Raw genomic sequence first — 16,481 nt, forward strand, 5'->3', positions numbered from 1 at the left:
AAAAGCTAGTCTTATCCTTGGTCCAGATAGCGCGGCGTTTAAGAAGATACTTTTAGGGCCACCCAATACATGTTCTCACCAACTTTCGCTTACAAAATGTACTGAGCAAGCCTATCTGGGAGGCTTGCAAAATGGGCGATAGAATTGGGAGAACACGCCATCGAGTATAAACTCAGGCCCGCGATCAAAGGACAGGTTTTGGCTGATTTCATCGCAGAAATTCCTCAAGAAAAAGAAGAGGAATGCCGAAGAGAAATCGAAAACCCCGTCAATCAACGAAAAGATGAAATTTGGAAGTTGTTCACAGACGGAGCTTCTAATGATGAAGGTGCAGGCGCGGGCCTAAGAATAACCAACCCGGAAGGACAACACTTCACGTACGCGATTCGCCTAGAATTCAAAAGCACAAACAATGAGGCAGAGTACGAAGCGTTGTTGGCAGGGTTGAGAATCGCCAAAAAATTAGAAGCCCGCCACCAGTGTTGTAAAAGTTGGATTCCAAGGCCTTGGAATTGGCGATTCGAAGGTCCTCGGACATCAACCTTGCCGCCTTTTTCCAACTCGGCCACTTACTCGCCAAGGTCCAACTCGGTCAAAAGTCGGAGTACTCGGGATTACTTGGCCTCCAAGGTCAGCTCGGCCAAAATTTTTTATTTTTTTAAATTTTTTGTAATTTTTTTTATTTTTTATTTTTTAGTAAAAAAATTAAAAAAAACAAAACATGAATTTTTGGAATTATGTTTTTTTTCATATGAATTATGCTTATTTTGACATTAATTATGCTTATCTTAACATATATATAATATCCAATAATTATTTTATGTTATATTTATCATGTTCGAGTACAAGCCGAGTACTCCCCGAGTACTCCAAGTACTCCCTACAAGGGGGTCAGCCGCCTAGGGACCGCCTAGCGAGTTTTACAACATTGCCCGCCACTTAGAGGCACACGTAGATTCAATGCTAGTGGCAAATCAAATTGAAGGATCGTACGATGCAAAAGACGACAAGATGGCGTCATACTTAGCACAAGCTAAAATATTAATGGCAGCATTTGCCACATGCAAGGTGAAACACATCAATAGAAGCGAGAACAAACAAGCGGACGCCTTAAGCAAATTGGCGTCGGTTGGTTTCGAACATCTCGCAAAAGACGTCCGCATCGAAGTTCTGACAATGCCTTCAATAATGAACAAAGAAGTTTTCGTATGTTCAACGGCAGAAATAAGTTGGATGACACCAATCATTAACTACCTCGCGGGGGGTATTTTGCCAGAAAAGAAAGCGGAAGCACGAAAGATTCGCCACAAGGCCTTGAATTACACAATCCAAGGTGACATCCTCTACAGGCGATCGTACTTAGGGCCGCTCCTCAGATGCGTAGATCCACAAGACGCAAATTATCTGCTGAGAGAAATTCACGAAGGAATATGTGGCGTGCATGCAGGCCCGAGAATGGTGGTCGCCAAAATCATGAATACATGATACTATTGACCAGGCATGCATGTAGACGCCGAAAAAGAGTTAAGACGATGCAACGCCTGTCAACGCCATGCGCCAAATACCCTGCGCCCAAAAAATGCCATGATCCCGGTAACAGCCTCTTGGCCATTCCAGAAATGGGCAATTGATATAACGGGACCATTTTCAAAGGTGCCAGGGCGGGTGAAGTTTCTCATTGTGGCAATTGATTACTTCACAAAGTGGGTTGAGGCAAAGCCGGTAGCAACAATCAACGCAGCCATCGTTAAAAAGTTCATATGGGAGTTCATCATCTGTCGTTTTGGACTACCCATGAATCTGGTCAGCGACAATGGAACGCAATTTGCTGATCAAAATATCCAACGATGTTAAAAAGAGCTCAATATCACACAACCATTTACTTCTGTCGCTCATCCACAAGGAAATGATGAAGTAGAGCGCCCTAACAGAACCATTGTGCGCGGAATCAAGAAAAGGTTGGAAAACCACAAGTCAGGATGGGTTGATCAACTACCTCATATCCTGTGGGCCATAAGAACGCAGAAAAATACAAGTAATGCAGAAACGTCGTTCAGCCTAACTTACGGCACTGAAGCAATGATCCCCGCTGAAGTCGGCGTACCGTCACCAAGGGTCATATTGCAAAATGATAACGACGCAGAAAGGCGTCTAGACCCGATGCTCCTGGAAGAACGTCGAGAGTTGGCCGCAATAAGAGAACAAAATTACAAACGCCAACTACAAAGATACTACGATGCAAAAGTGAAGATCTGCGAGTTCAATGTCGGAGATTACGTCCTTCGTAACAACGAGGCATCAAGAGCGCATGAGCAAGGGAAACTAGCGCCATCTTGGGAAGGCCCGTACCAAATCAGAGAAGTATTGGGAAAGGGCGCCTATACTCTGATCCAGCTCGATGGCTTGCCAATTCCTAGAACATGGAATGCGACACAGCTACAAAGATGTTACATATAAATCGATTCCAATTGTAAAAACAGGCCAAGGGTCTAATTCGAATGGAAATGATACTCCGCATTTCACAATTTAAAAAAAACATTGATCTCATTTATATACAAGTAATTACAAGCGAGTACCGACACCCGCAAAGAAAAAAAAATTGGGTACAACTATACAAATCAAATAGATAGCCTAGTCAACGTCGTTAACACTCTTGCCCGACCCAACAGTTGCGCTATCTTCCTGACCGCTAACGGGTGCGGTAGACGGACCAGCCTGCGAGGGCTCAAGCAAATCCCTCAATAGTTGCACGCCATTCTCCTCCTTAGCATACTGAGTAACTTGAGAGAGAATAGGAAACGTAAGAGAATCATATTCCATCTCAGCAGCGGTATACTCCGCTTCCACGTCAATAGCGTGAAGAACATAGGCTTCAGGGGGAAGATTGTCACGCAAATGCGTAACGGCGTCCTGAAAGCCAGTCTTGTGGCCAAGCTGCTGAGAAGCAGTAACAAGGGCCCTAACACAACGTGTTAAATCATCATCGGTAATGATACATTGGGCAACCTGCATAGCAAAAACATTAGTAAAACGGATAGGAAGATATAAGCAAGTGTGGGCAGAATACCTTGCAAATGGCTTGCTTCAATAGCCAGTGCGGTCAGCGGCGGCAGCGGCACATTCAAAAGTCAAAACTTTAATGGTCTCCTCATTGGAGACCAACGCGTCAGCCAGCTTATCTGCATCCGCCTTCCTCAACTCGGCTCCCGCCTCCAACTCTTCAATACGCTTGCGAAAAGCAGCGTTTTCACTCTCGAGTCGAGCGGAAGCCTCCTTGGCAGCAAGAGCGTGACTGTGTGCATCCGCAAGATCGGCGTTAGATTTCTTACAGGCAGTCTCAAACTCCTTATAGCGAGCAGCACGCTCGCGGACAGACTATGCCAAGTCTGCCTCAACATTCGCCAATTTCGCTTCAACGTCACTCAGAGCTTGGCGATGCTCCGACGACTCTTTACCCGCCTTCCAGGCGCCAGCCTCAGCATCTTTCACCAACTGCTCCATCTATCTCATCCGGGCACTTGCATCGATCTTCTCCTCATGAAGAGCACGGTTCTCGCGCAGCAATTCTGCGAAACTAGAGAAAGCCTGGACTTGGTGAAAAGCAGCATCGGAATACAACCTATTCCGAGGCTGGATTTTGCGAGCAATGCGCTCCCCAGGAGGAACAACATGTTCCAAAAATTTTTTACAAGTGGCCGTGTCTTCAAAATTGGCGCCGCAAGTAACCTTCCATCGAGGGAGAAAAACTTGGTTCGCCTCCATAGAATCGCGGGGATCCATATCTACATTCAATACCCTGCCACTTAAACCGCCACTAAACCCACCGCTGCTCCAGCCTCGGAAGTCAAAAAACTTACCTTGCACCGTCGCACCAATAGTAAAAGGTGGCGGTGACACGGCCTCATCACCATCAAGAATGTAATCCTTGTCTGGTGAAGACTGTCTTGATTTCATGAGATCGGCGAAAGAAATACCCGCCGGGTCAAGACAAACCTTAGGCGATTCGTCCACAATCGCCTTCATCGGTCCAGCAGACGACATTGGCTGAGAGACGACCAGAATAGATCCTGTCGACGCACGTACACTCGTCACAATGGTTTCGGCCTCAGACGGGCCAACCTCACCCGTCATCACTGTCAAACTCAGCATCTGTACAGTAGGCATCGCCTCCGACAAGCTGCCAACACTTGTCATCATCGGCAAACTGGCAAAAACAGCCGTTAGAGAAGATGCAACAATAGAAGGTGCAGGGGAAACAATCAATGAAGAAATCGCCAAAGTCCCTGGAACACGGAAAAAACGAATTTAGAAAACGGAGGATAACGTCAAAAGGACGTTTAATTATTGGCAAACACTATACCTGATGATTTAACAAGACTACGCTTGACAAACCTACCAAGCCTAGGTTTCTTGAAACGCGGGGTATCTCTTCATCTTCCTCATTAACCACAGGGGCGGAGCCCGAATTGTGTGGAGCAGTGAACGCCCCGCCCACTGCGGAAGAAGAAGAAGGTGGACCGGTAGATACGAAATTCGTGTCCACAACGGTTCCAGAAGCTGCGGCTGCATAAGACACAAGATCAGTTGCCACCAAAATTGGAGTAGTGGAAACCAGACTTGTATCCAAGACAGACACAACAGTCACAGGCTGCGAGACTGATGGCGAGGAGAAGCCAACAGAAACCTGTGTGGAGGTGGTTGGGGAAGACGCCATGCCAGCACTAAAACCGAGTGCTTCAAGAAATGTCGCGGACGAAGATACCGAACCCCGAAAGGAACGGTCGAGATCATGACGACATCGTTGTGCGCCACCACTGCGTTGTGCGCCCCTACTACTGCACTTAGGAAAGCGCACAACATTAGGCCGCCCACCTGAAAAGAAAAGCAAAATGTTAGAAGAAGAAACAAACAGAGAAAATATACAACAATAGCAAATGGCTCAACTTACCCCCCGTGAGGGTTAACAGAACTGGGAGGTGGCAGCGATCGCGGAGCAACTGACTACCCCATAGGAAGTGGAAACACAAAGTTCCGGGCGGTCCGCGTAAGGATTGGCTCCTCACGAGGACCCAACTCCCTCCGCCTCAACAATTTAGCGCCCTTAGGAACAGGTTGCAGAAGGAGCATGGGATCGCCCACCTCTGAAAAATGAAATCGGGTTATTACCGAATACATGAACATCAAAGCAAAAATGAAAGAGGATACTAACCCTAACGGCCGTTATGAATGACCGGCACCATCGTCGCATCCTCCCAGATACGACTCATGCCAAACAGTACCAACGCGCGTTCCGAATAATGACGGAGTGGAGAAAGGCTAGCCTGCAAAGTGGTGAACAAGTCCGAACCGGAATAAGGAGCCACTTTCGGCTCAGCGAGTTCCTTCACGTCCGAAAAATTCATGGAGTGTGGAACCACGCGCGCAGAAACGTAGAAGAACAGACTCTTCCACTCGTGCAGGCTCTGCGGTGCATCCAGAGCAATGGCCTTGGCACCAGGGCGGGTAAACAGGTTGTATACACTTTCCCTCATGAGTCTATTTGTGCTGCTACTTTAAACAGTTAGTCAATCAAAGCAATCAAATATTCCTATCCCTATCATTTACATAACCTTCATTATCATTTCACATACGTCTTTTAACCATACATCTTACCTTTACTGAGCTTGCTTGAGCGACACGTGGCATTCTCGAACTGGCATCTTCTTTCTTTTCTTACTTAAAATCCCATTCTCTGTTCGAGTCTAAGCATGTAGGATGCTTAAATCTCTCAAACTTTGCTCTGATACCAACTTGTAAGGCCCCGTTACCGGTGCCTTACGCTTGGACGTTGGATTTACTCATAAACGCAGTTCTAAAATCAGAGTTGATTAAAAACTTTCGCGGAATAATAAAATAGTCAACCATTCGTTACAATCATCCATAATTTGTCTTTTTAAAACTTAACGTAATACATAGTAATAAAACATCATAAACAAAATCCTCAGATGCCAGCTTCATCCAACCCTGCCACGTGTCCTCCTCAAGCTAACTGCCTCATTCTACTCACCTACGTGCATACTAAAAGTCAGCTACGCTGAGTGAGTTCTAGTTAATCACATAACATACAATACCTTCTTACATTACATGCTTAACCTTCTTAACTTTCTTTCATACATACATAAGTGCATATACTTTCATTCTTACTTTCATATTGTCTTCTCTTTCATACTTCATACTTTTAAGAGCCTTTCATATTGTCTTCTCTTTCATACTTCATACTTTCATTCTTACTTTCATATTGTCTTCTCTTTTATACTTTATAATTCTTTACATACATAATCATACGTTTTAAAGAGTCTTTCACCCTATAACCTCACAGATATTATTAGGGTCTGCCACCCTTAAAGAGCCTTTCGCCCTATAACCTCACAGATATTATTAGGGTATGCCACCCTTAAAGAGCCTTTCGCGCTATAACCTCACATATATTATTAGGGTCTGCCACCCTTCTTCACAGATATTATTAGGGTCTGCCACCCTTTACCGTCAATTCCTTCATATCCGTCAATTTCTTTCATATCCGTCAATTCCCTTTCATTTATATATTTTACATACTTCCTTTCATACTTATATATTCTATAACGTACATACTTCACACATACAACATATACATAAGCAATCATATCATTTAACTAACCCCTGATAGTACATGCAATATCCGAAGATCGTTCATGTACCATCAAGCATTCTTTTATATCAACACATATAACATAATAGGCATACACTTACCACTTAAGGTAAGTGTATTAACTAGTCACATCGAGTATGCACACAGCCCCGAAAACATAACAAGGAATGGGGCTAGAAACTCACCTGAATGCGGTTACGTTCACCGTTAATGGTAATCCCTTTCTTCAGTTGTGCACGGCTGACTGTATAATAATTACACGTATCAATTAACTATCACTACTCATATCATCTTTCTAGTCTTAGTTATTACCCACAACGAACGGGGGTCCGGGGGCAGCGCCCCTAACAGCGGGGTCTAGGGGCGGCAGCCCCTAGCAGGGTCCAAGGGGCAAAGCCCCTGGCTGGGGCCGAGCTGCCAGGTCAGCCTTGAAAAATTTTATTTCCATTAACTGTCTTATCACATTTTCCATTAACATTTAAAGTTATTTTCTAAGTTGGGCTTATTTACTAAGCCTAAGATAATGGGCTCAGCACCTTGTGGACTTAACTAAATCAGGCCCATCTATCCATTTTCTGGTCAAATTGGGTCCATGTCCAACTGAAACTGTGGTCGAGAACTCCAACAGAGAACTCAAACTGGCCGAGAACGCGCGTATGACCGAGAATATGAACTGGACCGAGAACCCATGAGACCGAGAACCCATGAGACTGAGAACCCAGGTCACCGAGAACTCTTGTGGACCGAGAACTCTCGTTGACCGAGAACCCTTATTTCTAACCGAGATTCCTCCTGGCCGAGAACCCTTTTGGCCGAGAACTCTCTTGGCCGAGAACCCTCTTGCCACAAACTTTCAATCTTGGTTTAAGGTCCCTTATCAGCTCAAGTATCTGTTGGTGGTTTTTATCACTGATTTGATAATATTTCTACACTGTTTGTACATTTTCCACCCACTAACCCTCCATTAACAAGATCCATCCCGTTTTGGTCATAAAGCTCAAACCTTTATTGTATTAAAACGTTTTAAGCTGGATATAGGGCTCATATACGAGTCGTACATAACCATTTGTCTATTGAGTTCATTTCAATCATTAAGTTTATATTTTTATGAAACATCTAGGTCCGATTTACCCTAAGGCCAAGTTTCATAGCAAACCGTTCACAAAAACGTAACCTTTAACGTAAAGAACATACCTTTTTGGTGTTTCTAGGTTACGGCTAGCTTGTTATGAAGTATTGATCTTGTATCCCAAAGATCTATCAATAAAAGGTTTGGTTTTGATCTTGGTTCCTTGATCTAGGTTGCGGCCGAAAAAGGAAAGGAGTGTGTGTGTTTTAAGGTGTAGGGAGAATAAGATGGATATTATGGATGGAAATGGAAAGGATTAGGGTTTAAGGGGTATTTATACTCTCTTAAGCCCATGGACCTAAGGCCCATCTTTTCTTTTTGGTCCATAATTACCTCCATCTAATTTATCTACTTATCTTACCATCTTTATCATTCTATCATTTAATTATTAACTCAAGTAAACTTCCGTCATATCAATAAATATAAAATATTATTATTCGAATTTTAGGATGTTACAACCGGTAAAAAGCCGATAACTTGTCAGCCGTAGGTGTAATACCAAGGCAATGACAAGTATACTCGAAATGGCGAAGACGAGCCATCCCAAGCGGATGAATCTGGCTGAGGTGCAGCCCAAAAACATCCAAAACGTTCAGCAAAAAACGAGTAAGGGACAATCGAAAATTGCCCAAGAAGAAATACTCCCTATACACGACAATCTTGCCAACGGGAGCTTCTTGAGCCGTCTTGCCCGGTGCAGGCAACTCAGGCTCATACTCAGGGCCAAGGTTATAAACCTTGACTATGTTAGTGAAGTCATCGGCAGCCATTCGACAACCGACGAAGTCCATGGTATTATTCTTCTTAGCCTTTGAGGATTGAGAAGATTCAGCCATAAAAAGGAAGGGTTCAAGGAAAACTGAGTAAGAGGATATGTAAACAATGGTGAGAAGTGATGTTCAATGGTGCAACCCCTCCTTTTATACTAATCGCAATTAATGAAGGACGGGGGATACAAAAAGGATAAATGACACGCGGTCCAATAGGAGAGCGCCACGATAATAAGATGACAACGGAGATGTGTTACAGCTGGGCGCGTCACTGGGATTCTCGCCCACTCGCCTGACACAGGCGAAAAAGCTGCACAGCAGAGCAACCGTCGTCAAATTGTCACATCCAGCCATCGTTTCACTGACTTGCATTTAATTTACCCCTTCACGTCAAGTGACACGTCATCAACACGAAAGAAAAATGATAAGTGTTGGCCAAAATTGGCTCCGCCATGGGATAATTATTAAAAATCATCCGCCAAAATTAGGCTTCGCCAAGGTATGATTATTAAAAATCACCCGCCAAAAGGAGGCTCCGCCATGGGATGATTATTAAAAATCAACCACCAAAAGGAGGCTCCGCCATGGAAGGATTTATTAAAAATCACCCGTCAAAATTAGGCTTCACCAAGGGATGATTATTAAAAATCACCCGTCAAAATTAGGCTTCACCAAGGGATGATTATTAAAAATCACCCGCCAAAATTAGGCTTCGCCAAGGGATGATTATTAAAAATCACCCGCCAAAATTAGGCTTCACCAAGGGATGATTATTAAAAAATCACCCGCCAAAATTAGGCTCCGCCAAGGGATGATTTATTAAAAATCACCCGCCAAAATTAGGCTCCGCCAACAGATGATTATTAAAAATCACCCGCCAAAATTATGCTTCGCCAAGGGATGATTATTAAAAATCACCCGCCAAAATTAGGCTTCGCCAAGGGATGACTATCAAAAATCACCCGCCAAAATGAGGATCCGTCAAGGGATGAACATTATAAATCACCCGCCAAAAATAGGCTCGCCATGGGATGATTATCATAAATCACCCGCCACAATATAAGAACACCATATCCAAACTATAAAATGACGCTTGTTAAATAACCAATCGTCAGGAAGAATGGTTTTCTTTAACCAGACACCCAAATAGGCAATATTGGGAAAATACAAGCGGAATGCAAACGGCTGAAAGATACAATAAAAGCCAAAAGCCCATGATAAGTCCATAGCCCCCCCCCCCCCCCCACTTTTTCAAAATGGGCAATCATAGACTAGGGGGGCTTGTATAGAGGTAGGGTATTAAACCCACCATTTAACCAAGCATAACACCCAAATTTAACATAACCCATGCGTTGGGCGGAACACGGGGCGCGTTAATGTATAAGCCCCCCTAGTCTATGATTGCCCTACCTCTACCTCTATACAAGCCCCCCTAGTCTATGATTGCCTGTATCTCACGCCAGGTCTAGTGCATGGCGCCAAGAACATAGCCCAATATAATAAACATTCCCTGACACGTAGGGAATAGTAGCGTAAGGGTCCCATCAGCATGGGACAAAAAGATACAACCTATGTGGGGATAAACACCCAACCTATGGGGATTGGACAACACACAAAAGATGGTACAAAATAGTACAAGCACGTCTTTGTCAAAAGGCCATGATGCCCACCAACTTCCACGATCGCACGAGTGGAGAATATTATTGGTGGAAAATCTGACAATGTGGTTGACCATACTCTCTCCTCTTGCTATAAATATCAGTGGACCTCCAAACGGTAAAATATATGCATTCTCCTACTATCACTATCAATACACTATATTTCGTGCTGATTCTCACGTCGAAGGGTGGTTATGAGAGAATCCTCCCATTCCTAGTAACGAGCTCACGGTGTTCTGTTTTGCAGGGTATACTCATCTGGTCCAAGAAGGTTTTATAACCTATCGTGGGGAATACTTACCCAAACCCCTCGGACTAACGTGTTAGACCTTGAGGGATGGATTTGTGTTTCTTCACATGGTATGATAATAGTTCAAAGCCAGCTCAACTCATGAAACAAGTCTAGTAAGTATTGCAGAACTTCTACAATACTAAATCCCACTCCATCCAAATACACAATAAATAAGTTGAGAGCCATTACTTTTTCAAAAGATTAATGTCTTACTTAAAACCCAAGTCTATTTTACAAATAACAAAAATACAACAATAATCAAATTTAGCATCAGAAAACTCAAAGTACAAATGATGCATAAACAATAACTGAAAATACCGCCTCCTTGCTTCGTTGCTGCTTTGATACTTTCAGTTTCTGCATAGTACATAAGATAACATTTCATGCAAACTTAAATCATGAAAATTAGAGCACCCTTGTCGACCCATTTATACCTAAAAACAGTCTAGCGTTAATGTAACTTGACGAAAATTAAAAAATAACAAGACAAGATAAAAAAGAGATGCGTACCTTAACCGAGACGATCAATGATTCAATAATTTGCCATAATCTCCCTAAACAATTCCTTAGGTGCTGCAATTAAAAAATATTACAAAGCTTGTAATAAAACCAATATGGTAATATTCCACATTGTAAATTTTCATTTAAAACTTACCAGGTAATCCGGTAAATCTCTCATATTGTTGATAAGCCTGCCCTATAAACATCTCCACCCCTGTGACAATCAAGGCTCCACATTCTCCTGCTTCACGAAGCAATCGGGTGATTTTTGGAGTGTAAACCGCATCAAATACCAATGTATATGACTTCAAAGCTTCCTGCACACATTCATTTCGAATCATCATTAAATTTCCAAGCGCAAACATTATAAATACAACACATAGTCAGAACATATCATACCTTGGAAACAGGAGTTTGATCAATATTTGGTTGCATACCAATCGAAGTAGTGTTTGCAAGTATCATTCCATCTTCCGGGTTGTAAGTGTTCAAATCAGCAAGAGACAGAGCCTTTCCACCTATTATCTCAGCGAGTTCTCTAGCGCGATCTACACGGTTTAATAAAGGAACAGTTTTAAGCAAATAATAAAAGTATTATGTTCAAGTTGCAGTTAAGTCAGGTAATGAGAGTTACCATAAGTTCGGTTCGCTATCACAATTCGTGCACCCTTCTCTTTTGCACCATAAGCTAATGCTTTTCCCGCACCGCCAGCACCAATGACCACAAATAGTCTACCATCCAAGGGGGACCCACTTGCACCATCTTTAAAGCCTGAAGCTGCAACAGTACAAGTGGAACTTCAAAATTTCAATGGGTCAATTTGCTTGTGTTTTATCTCAAACAGGTTAAATGAAAAAACAGCTAATAGCGGACAATGACAAATGGGTCGAACGGGCTAAACAGGTTAAATGAAAAACTCTATTACTATTATTATTATTACTATTATTTTCGCATAACACCTCTTAAAAAATCATCTTTATTCAGCGAATTGATTATCATTGAAATGATATTGTTGTCATAAATAGGGATGTATGGGTCGGTTTGGTTTGGGTGGGTTCTGGGCCCAAACCAAAAACCTAAAATTATATTTTTGAAAACCGCTTGGTTTCGGTTTTTTGGTTTTCACATTGGGTTCTGTTCGGTTTCGGTTTTACCATTTGGGCCTGAAAATTTCAAGCCAAAAAAATGAATTTGGGCCTAAATTAAGTTAATTATTGATTATTAAACATTTGGACGTAAAACTTTTGGATCACACATTTTTTAATTTCGTATAAATTACTATAATCTGTGTTTTTCGGTTTGGTTCAGTTTGACGTTTCGAGCTCAACCCAACCCGGACCAGCTTTGACCTGACCCGTAATGCCTTAAGTTAGAAGGAAACCTCGTAGACCATCTTCAATAGCAGTAATAGCTCCTACATAATCTGTATTACAACCATAAAGCGTCCCATCGTCTCTCCTTACAACACAGTTAACTGCTCCTATTAACTGTTAAAAGACAACCAATAACACCACCGCACCATTAATAGCTATGTTTTTTATGTTATTAACAAAATTATATTATTATTTACCTTTGCGGTTGGATCAACCTCATCACAGCATTGCACTACAGCTTCTTTATGAGGAATGGTACAACTGCATCAAACAAAAATAAATAAGATTTTAATCCAACAAAAAAAACATATTAATTTTTATGAAACACATTAAAAATTTAAAATTTAACCTGAACCCAGCAAAATCTGTATAAGTCTCGAGAAAATTCTTTACATCATCCACCAACAAATGTACATAAACTCCATCAAACCCAATTGATCTGAAAGCTTTATTATATAACAAAGGTGATTTGCTATGCCCAACTGGCTTCCCAATAATACCATACACTTTTGTGTCAGGCCCGATTTGCCTGAAATTGAACACATCCAAAAGATCCTGGATTGTAGGCTGCCCCGGTGCAGATTCCTTTCCCCGTTCAACGGTACCAAATGTCAAATACCCACCATATTTCGGGCTGAGTAACCGAGATATCAAACCCCTCTCACCCATTGCCATTGATATTATTGGTACCTGTAAGATTAATCAATATGCATAAATAAAATGTCGCGCCAATGGTAATAGTTATAATAAAGACCTGTGAAACAGGCTTACTTGAGATTGAGAAGTTATATGAAAAACGCGTGCGACATCTGTTATATCTACAGCAGTTGTTGCAATCTTCACGATGTCGGCTCCTGTTGATTGCATTTTGTTGACAAGGTTGTTGAGGTCTTCTAACGACGGGGTATTTTGGTAATTGTGTGAAGATACAATGAGTTTGCATTTTGCAGGCTTACTTCCACCGGTTAAGGTTTTGAAATCATCAACAGCCTGCAAGTGAGTAACCGAAATGAGAAATCTGATTTGAGACTTTAAACATTATGTTTCATAGCAGATAATAGCAGTTGCTGTATCGTAAAAGGAACCTGAAGCTCAACATCAATGTGATCAGCTCCTAACTCCATGGCTAACTGAAGAGCCGACAATCGGCTCTGTTCATCGCCATCATACTGACCACCTTCCCATTTTGGCCTACAAAGCAACACAGAGTCAGAAAACATTTTGGACCAGATTAACTATTAAGACTAGGGATGTTTATGGTCTAGTTCAGCTGGTTTTAACCGAACAAAAAAAACTGTGAAAAAGAACCTAAAGTACAAAATCAGTTGCATTAATAATTCACGTGTTAAAAGTTAAAAACAAAAAATATTTATGTGTACTATAATTAATAGACTCCTTAACATGAAATAAATATTTTATTTTTACTTTTGAATGAAGTTATAAAAAATAATGAATTACATAATTACATTTTTGTCCTTTAGGTTTATCCTAAATTGCAGGTTGTGTCCTTTAACTAACAAAGTAATTACAAAGAACGTCCTTAGTGATTCACTAACTGGCGTTACTTAACAGGTTGTGAAATGACCAAACTAGCCCTCAATGAATGTGGCAGTATGCCTTGAACCAATTTCTAATGGTTTTGAAGAACCCTAATTTAGAATACAAATAGGGGATAAGTAATATTAAAGTAAAGTAAAATAGCAGCAGCAGCAGGTGAGCTGACCTGTGAGTGAAAAGTGTGGGGAGAGGACTGGATGCAATTAGGGTTTGGATATCCTCTTTAACACTAGAAGAAGAAGAAGAAGAAGAAGACAAGCTATCAAATCTGATTTCAACAAGATCAGCACCACTTGATTTAGCCAAATTCATAAGGGTCAGCATCTGATCCAGGGTATCCGCCATGATGGGTGCACATATTAGCGTTGACTTACTCCTAACCCCTTCACGTTCCACCTGACCAGTTTAACATCATCAATTAATTATAATTAAAGAAAGGTAGTGAATGATGGATTGGAACTTACGACCTCCATTGGTGTGTTACTTCAGTGTGATACTGCTTTGTGGGAAGGAAGGAAGGAAGGAAGGCAGGAGGAGTTAGGTGGTAACAATCTTTAATACTGTAAAAGTTAGACTAAACTCAGGGTTGTAAACGAATCAAACAAAACCTTATTCATGTCTGTTTGTTAGGGAGATAATGTGTTCGCTAACATTTAGCAAAAAAGATCTTATGTACGTGTTCGTTCACTAAGAAAAGGAATGTGTTCACGAGCACAAATAAAATCGAAAAAGCCTAGAAATTGAGACCAGTATGTTCATCAATGAGGAATCAAACAAGAGCATACTCGTGTTTGTACTTTGTTCATTTAACTTTAAACGAGCACGAACACTTAATCGAACAAATATTTATGTCCTTGTTCGTTTATTTACAAATGAACAAACATCAATGTGAACACAAATAAACATAAACAAACATAAATGAAAACATTTAGATGAACACAAATCTATCTGTTATAATAAAATCCTACCATTTTTGCCACTTGTCAATACCATAGCCCCCCTCACCTTTTCTTCAACCAATTTTCATATACGATCCTTATCTTTTAAGTCATTTCAATATATGACATTAAAATTATAGGTTTATTTCAACTAAATCTATTACTACATATGATAGGTATTCTTAATATGGATTGACAAGAGACGATTAGTGAATTTTGAAGTGTTAATTAAAGTGTTTATTATGGTTTATATTCAAAATAATAAACAATAAACATTCGATTCATAATATGTGGAATGAGAACAATCGACCTGGACTAAATTCTGATAACGTCAGCGGCTAAGACTTATCCTTTAATACTTAAAAATACATATGATTTCAAAACTAAAAGTTTTCGGGTTGACCCGAAACCTAGAATTCAGACCCAAGAACCAACCCGAATTACTTCGGTTCAGGTTAGTATTTTCTTGGGTTCGAGTTTCTCGGGTCAGGTTAGTTTGGGTTCAGGTACGGGTTTTCTTGGGTTGCGTTTCATGTTACGGGTAAAAGTGGCAGCCCTACTTTCGACGATTATAAATAAGAATCGCTACATTCATTTTATGCAACTTTAAATTTTCTAATATTCTTTTAACTCAAAATAATCACTATTATTTGAACATGGTTTTAATGTTAGTATGTATTTTTCATATTCCTTGTATTTCACTTAATGGTCAAAGTTTAAAATTTTCAACAATTATCCGTGTAATACACGGGCCTCAAACTAGTTAAGAAATATAAAACCATTAATTAGATAACTTATCAAGATAATATTTAAGTATTTTCTATTATTACATAAATGACCATAACTAAACAAATATAAACGAATGAAACATGCAATCATGTTCGCTCGTTTAATTAAACAAACACAAATTTTTTGTTAATGTTCGTTCGTTTCCCTTTATTAAATAAACCAATATAAATAAACCTCCCACTGAATGATTAATGAACATTTCACTGAAGGTCGGTTCGTTTATAGGAAAGTCGTAAAATCCATCAGGGCTGGCATATCATGTATACCCGTACACGATAAGACATGAACATGAAATGTGTATACCTGCACACGACACGAAAACTTATCGTGTACCTGTAACCCAAACACGAACACGAACCTGTTACTACCTGGTATACATGATAATACATGATAGTACACGATAATAGCTGTTTAGAAACACATATTTGACAACCTTTATACTAGAATGATGGTCGGAGAGGCGCTGAAGAAGGCCGGAGAAGGATGATGGACGGAACTAACGGCGGAGAGAGAGAGATAGAGAGATGTGGCCGGCAGGTGACAACTGGAGAAAGATATGGCCAACGACGGGAGGATGGATGATGACTTGATGAGAGGCGACGACTGGGATATAATATGGATGATGACGAGATGGTTGTAAGAATGATTAGGGTTAGGGATAATGAGATATAATATAATTATATAGATTATATATATATACATATATATTTAATTTTAATAATAACTATGTATTAACATGTACCTAACAGGTAAACAGGTTTTATAACTGTTTAGACACGAAAATTAACAGGTAATTTTGTGTCTAC

General features: G+C 40.8%; 1 protein-coding gene across 1 annotated transcript; it reads right to left on the reverse strand.

Moving 5' to 3' along the window:
- Nucleotides 1-10,634: 10,634 nt before the first annotated feature.
- On the reverse strand, nucleotides 10,635-14,345 carry LOC143594636 (bifunctional 3-dehydroquinate dehydratase/shikimate dehydrogenase, chloroplastic-like). Its single transcript, XM_077073899.1, has 11 exons — nucleotides 14,115-14,345; nucleotides 13,477-13,582; nucleotides 13,163-13,381; nucleotides 12,741-13,081; nucleotides 12,589-12,652; nucleotides 12,400-12,505; nucleotides 11,652-11,795; nucleotides 11,417-11,565; nucleotides 11,172-11,334; nucleotides 11,027-11,089; nucleotides 10,635-10,873 (listed from the first exon to the last, which is right to left on the reverse strand). The coding sequence occupies exons 1-10, from the start codon at nucleotides 14,291-14,293 to the stop codon at nucleotides 11,049-11,051; spliced, it is 1,512 nt and encodes a 503-aa protein (XP_076930014.1). The 5' UTR covers nucleotides 14,294-14,345; the 3' UTR covers nucleotides 10,635-10,873; nucleotides 11,027-11,048.
- Between the last annotated feature and the right edge of the window lie 2,136 nt (nucleotides 14,346-16,481).

Source organism: Bidens hawaiensis, unplaced genomic scaffold (assembly GCF_021521415.1).
Source record: "Bidens hawaiensis isolate Kalapana, Puna unplaced genomic scaffold, B.hawaiensis_p1.1 tig00044036_1, whole genome shotgun sequence".
NCBI classification, from domain to species: domain Eukaryota; kingdom Viridiplantae; phylum Streptophyta; class Magnoliopsida; order Asterales; family Asteraceae; genus Bidens; species Bidens hawaiensis.

Coding starts and splice junctions, on each gene's coding strand:
- LOC143594636 (XM_077073899.1), bottom strand. CDS start 14,293: ATGGCGGATACCCTGGATCAGATGCTGACCCTTATGAATTTGGCTAAA. Junction 11,796..12,399: donor TATTGAAGATGGTCTACGAG/GTTTCCTTCTAA, acceptor GTACTGTTGCAG/CTTCAGGCTTTAAAGATGGT. Junction 11,335..11,416: donor ATCAAACTCCTGTTTCCAAG/GTATGATATGTT, acceptor GAATGTGTGCAG/GAAGCTTTGAAGTCATATAC.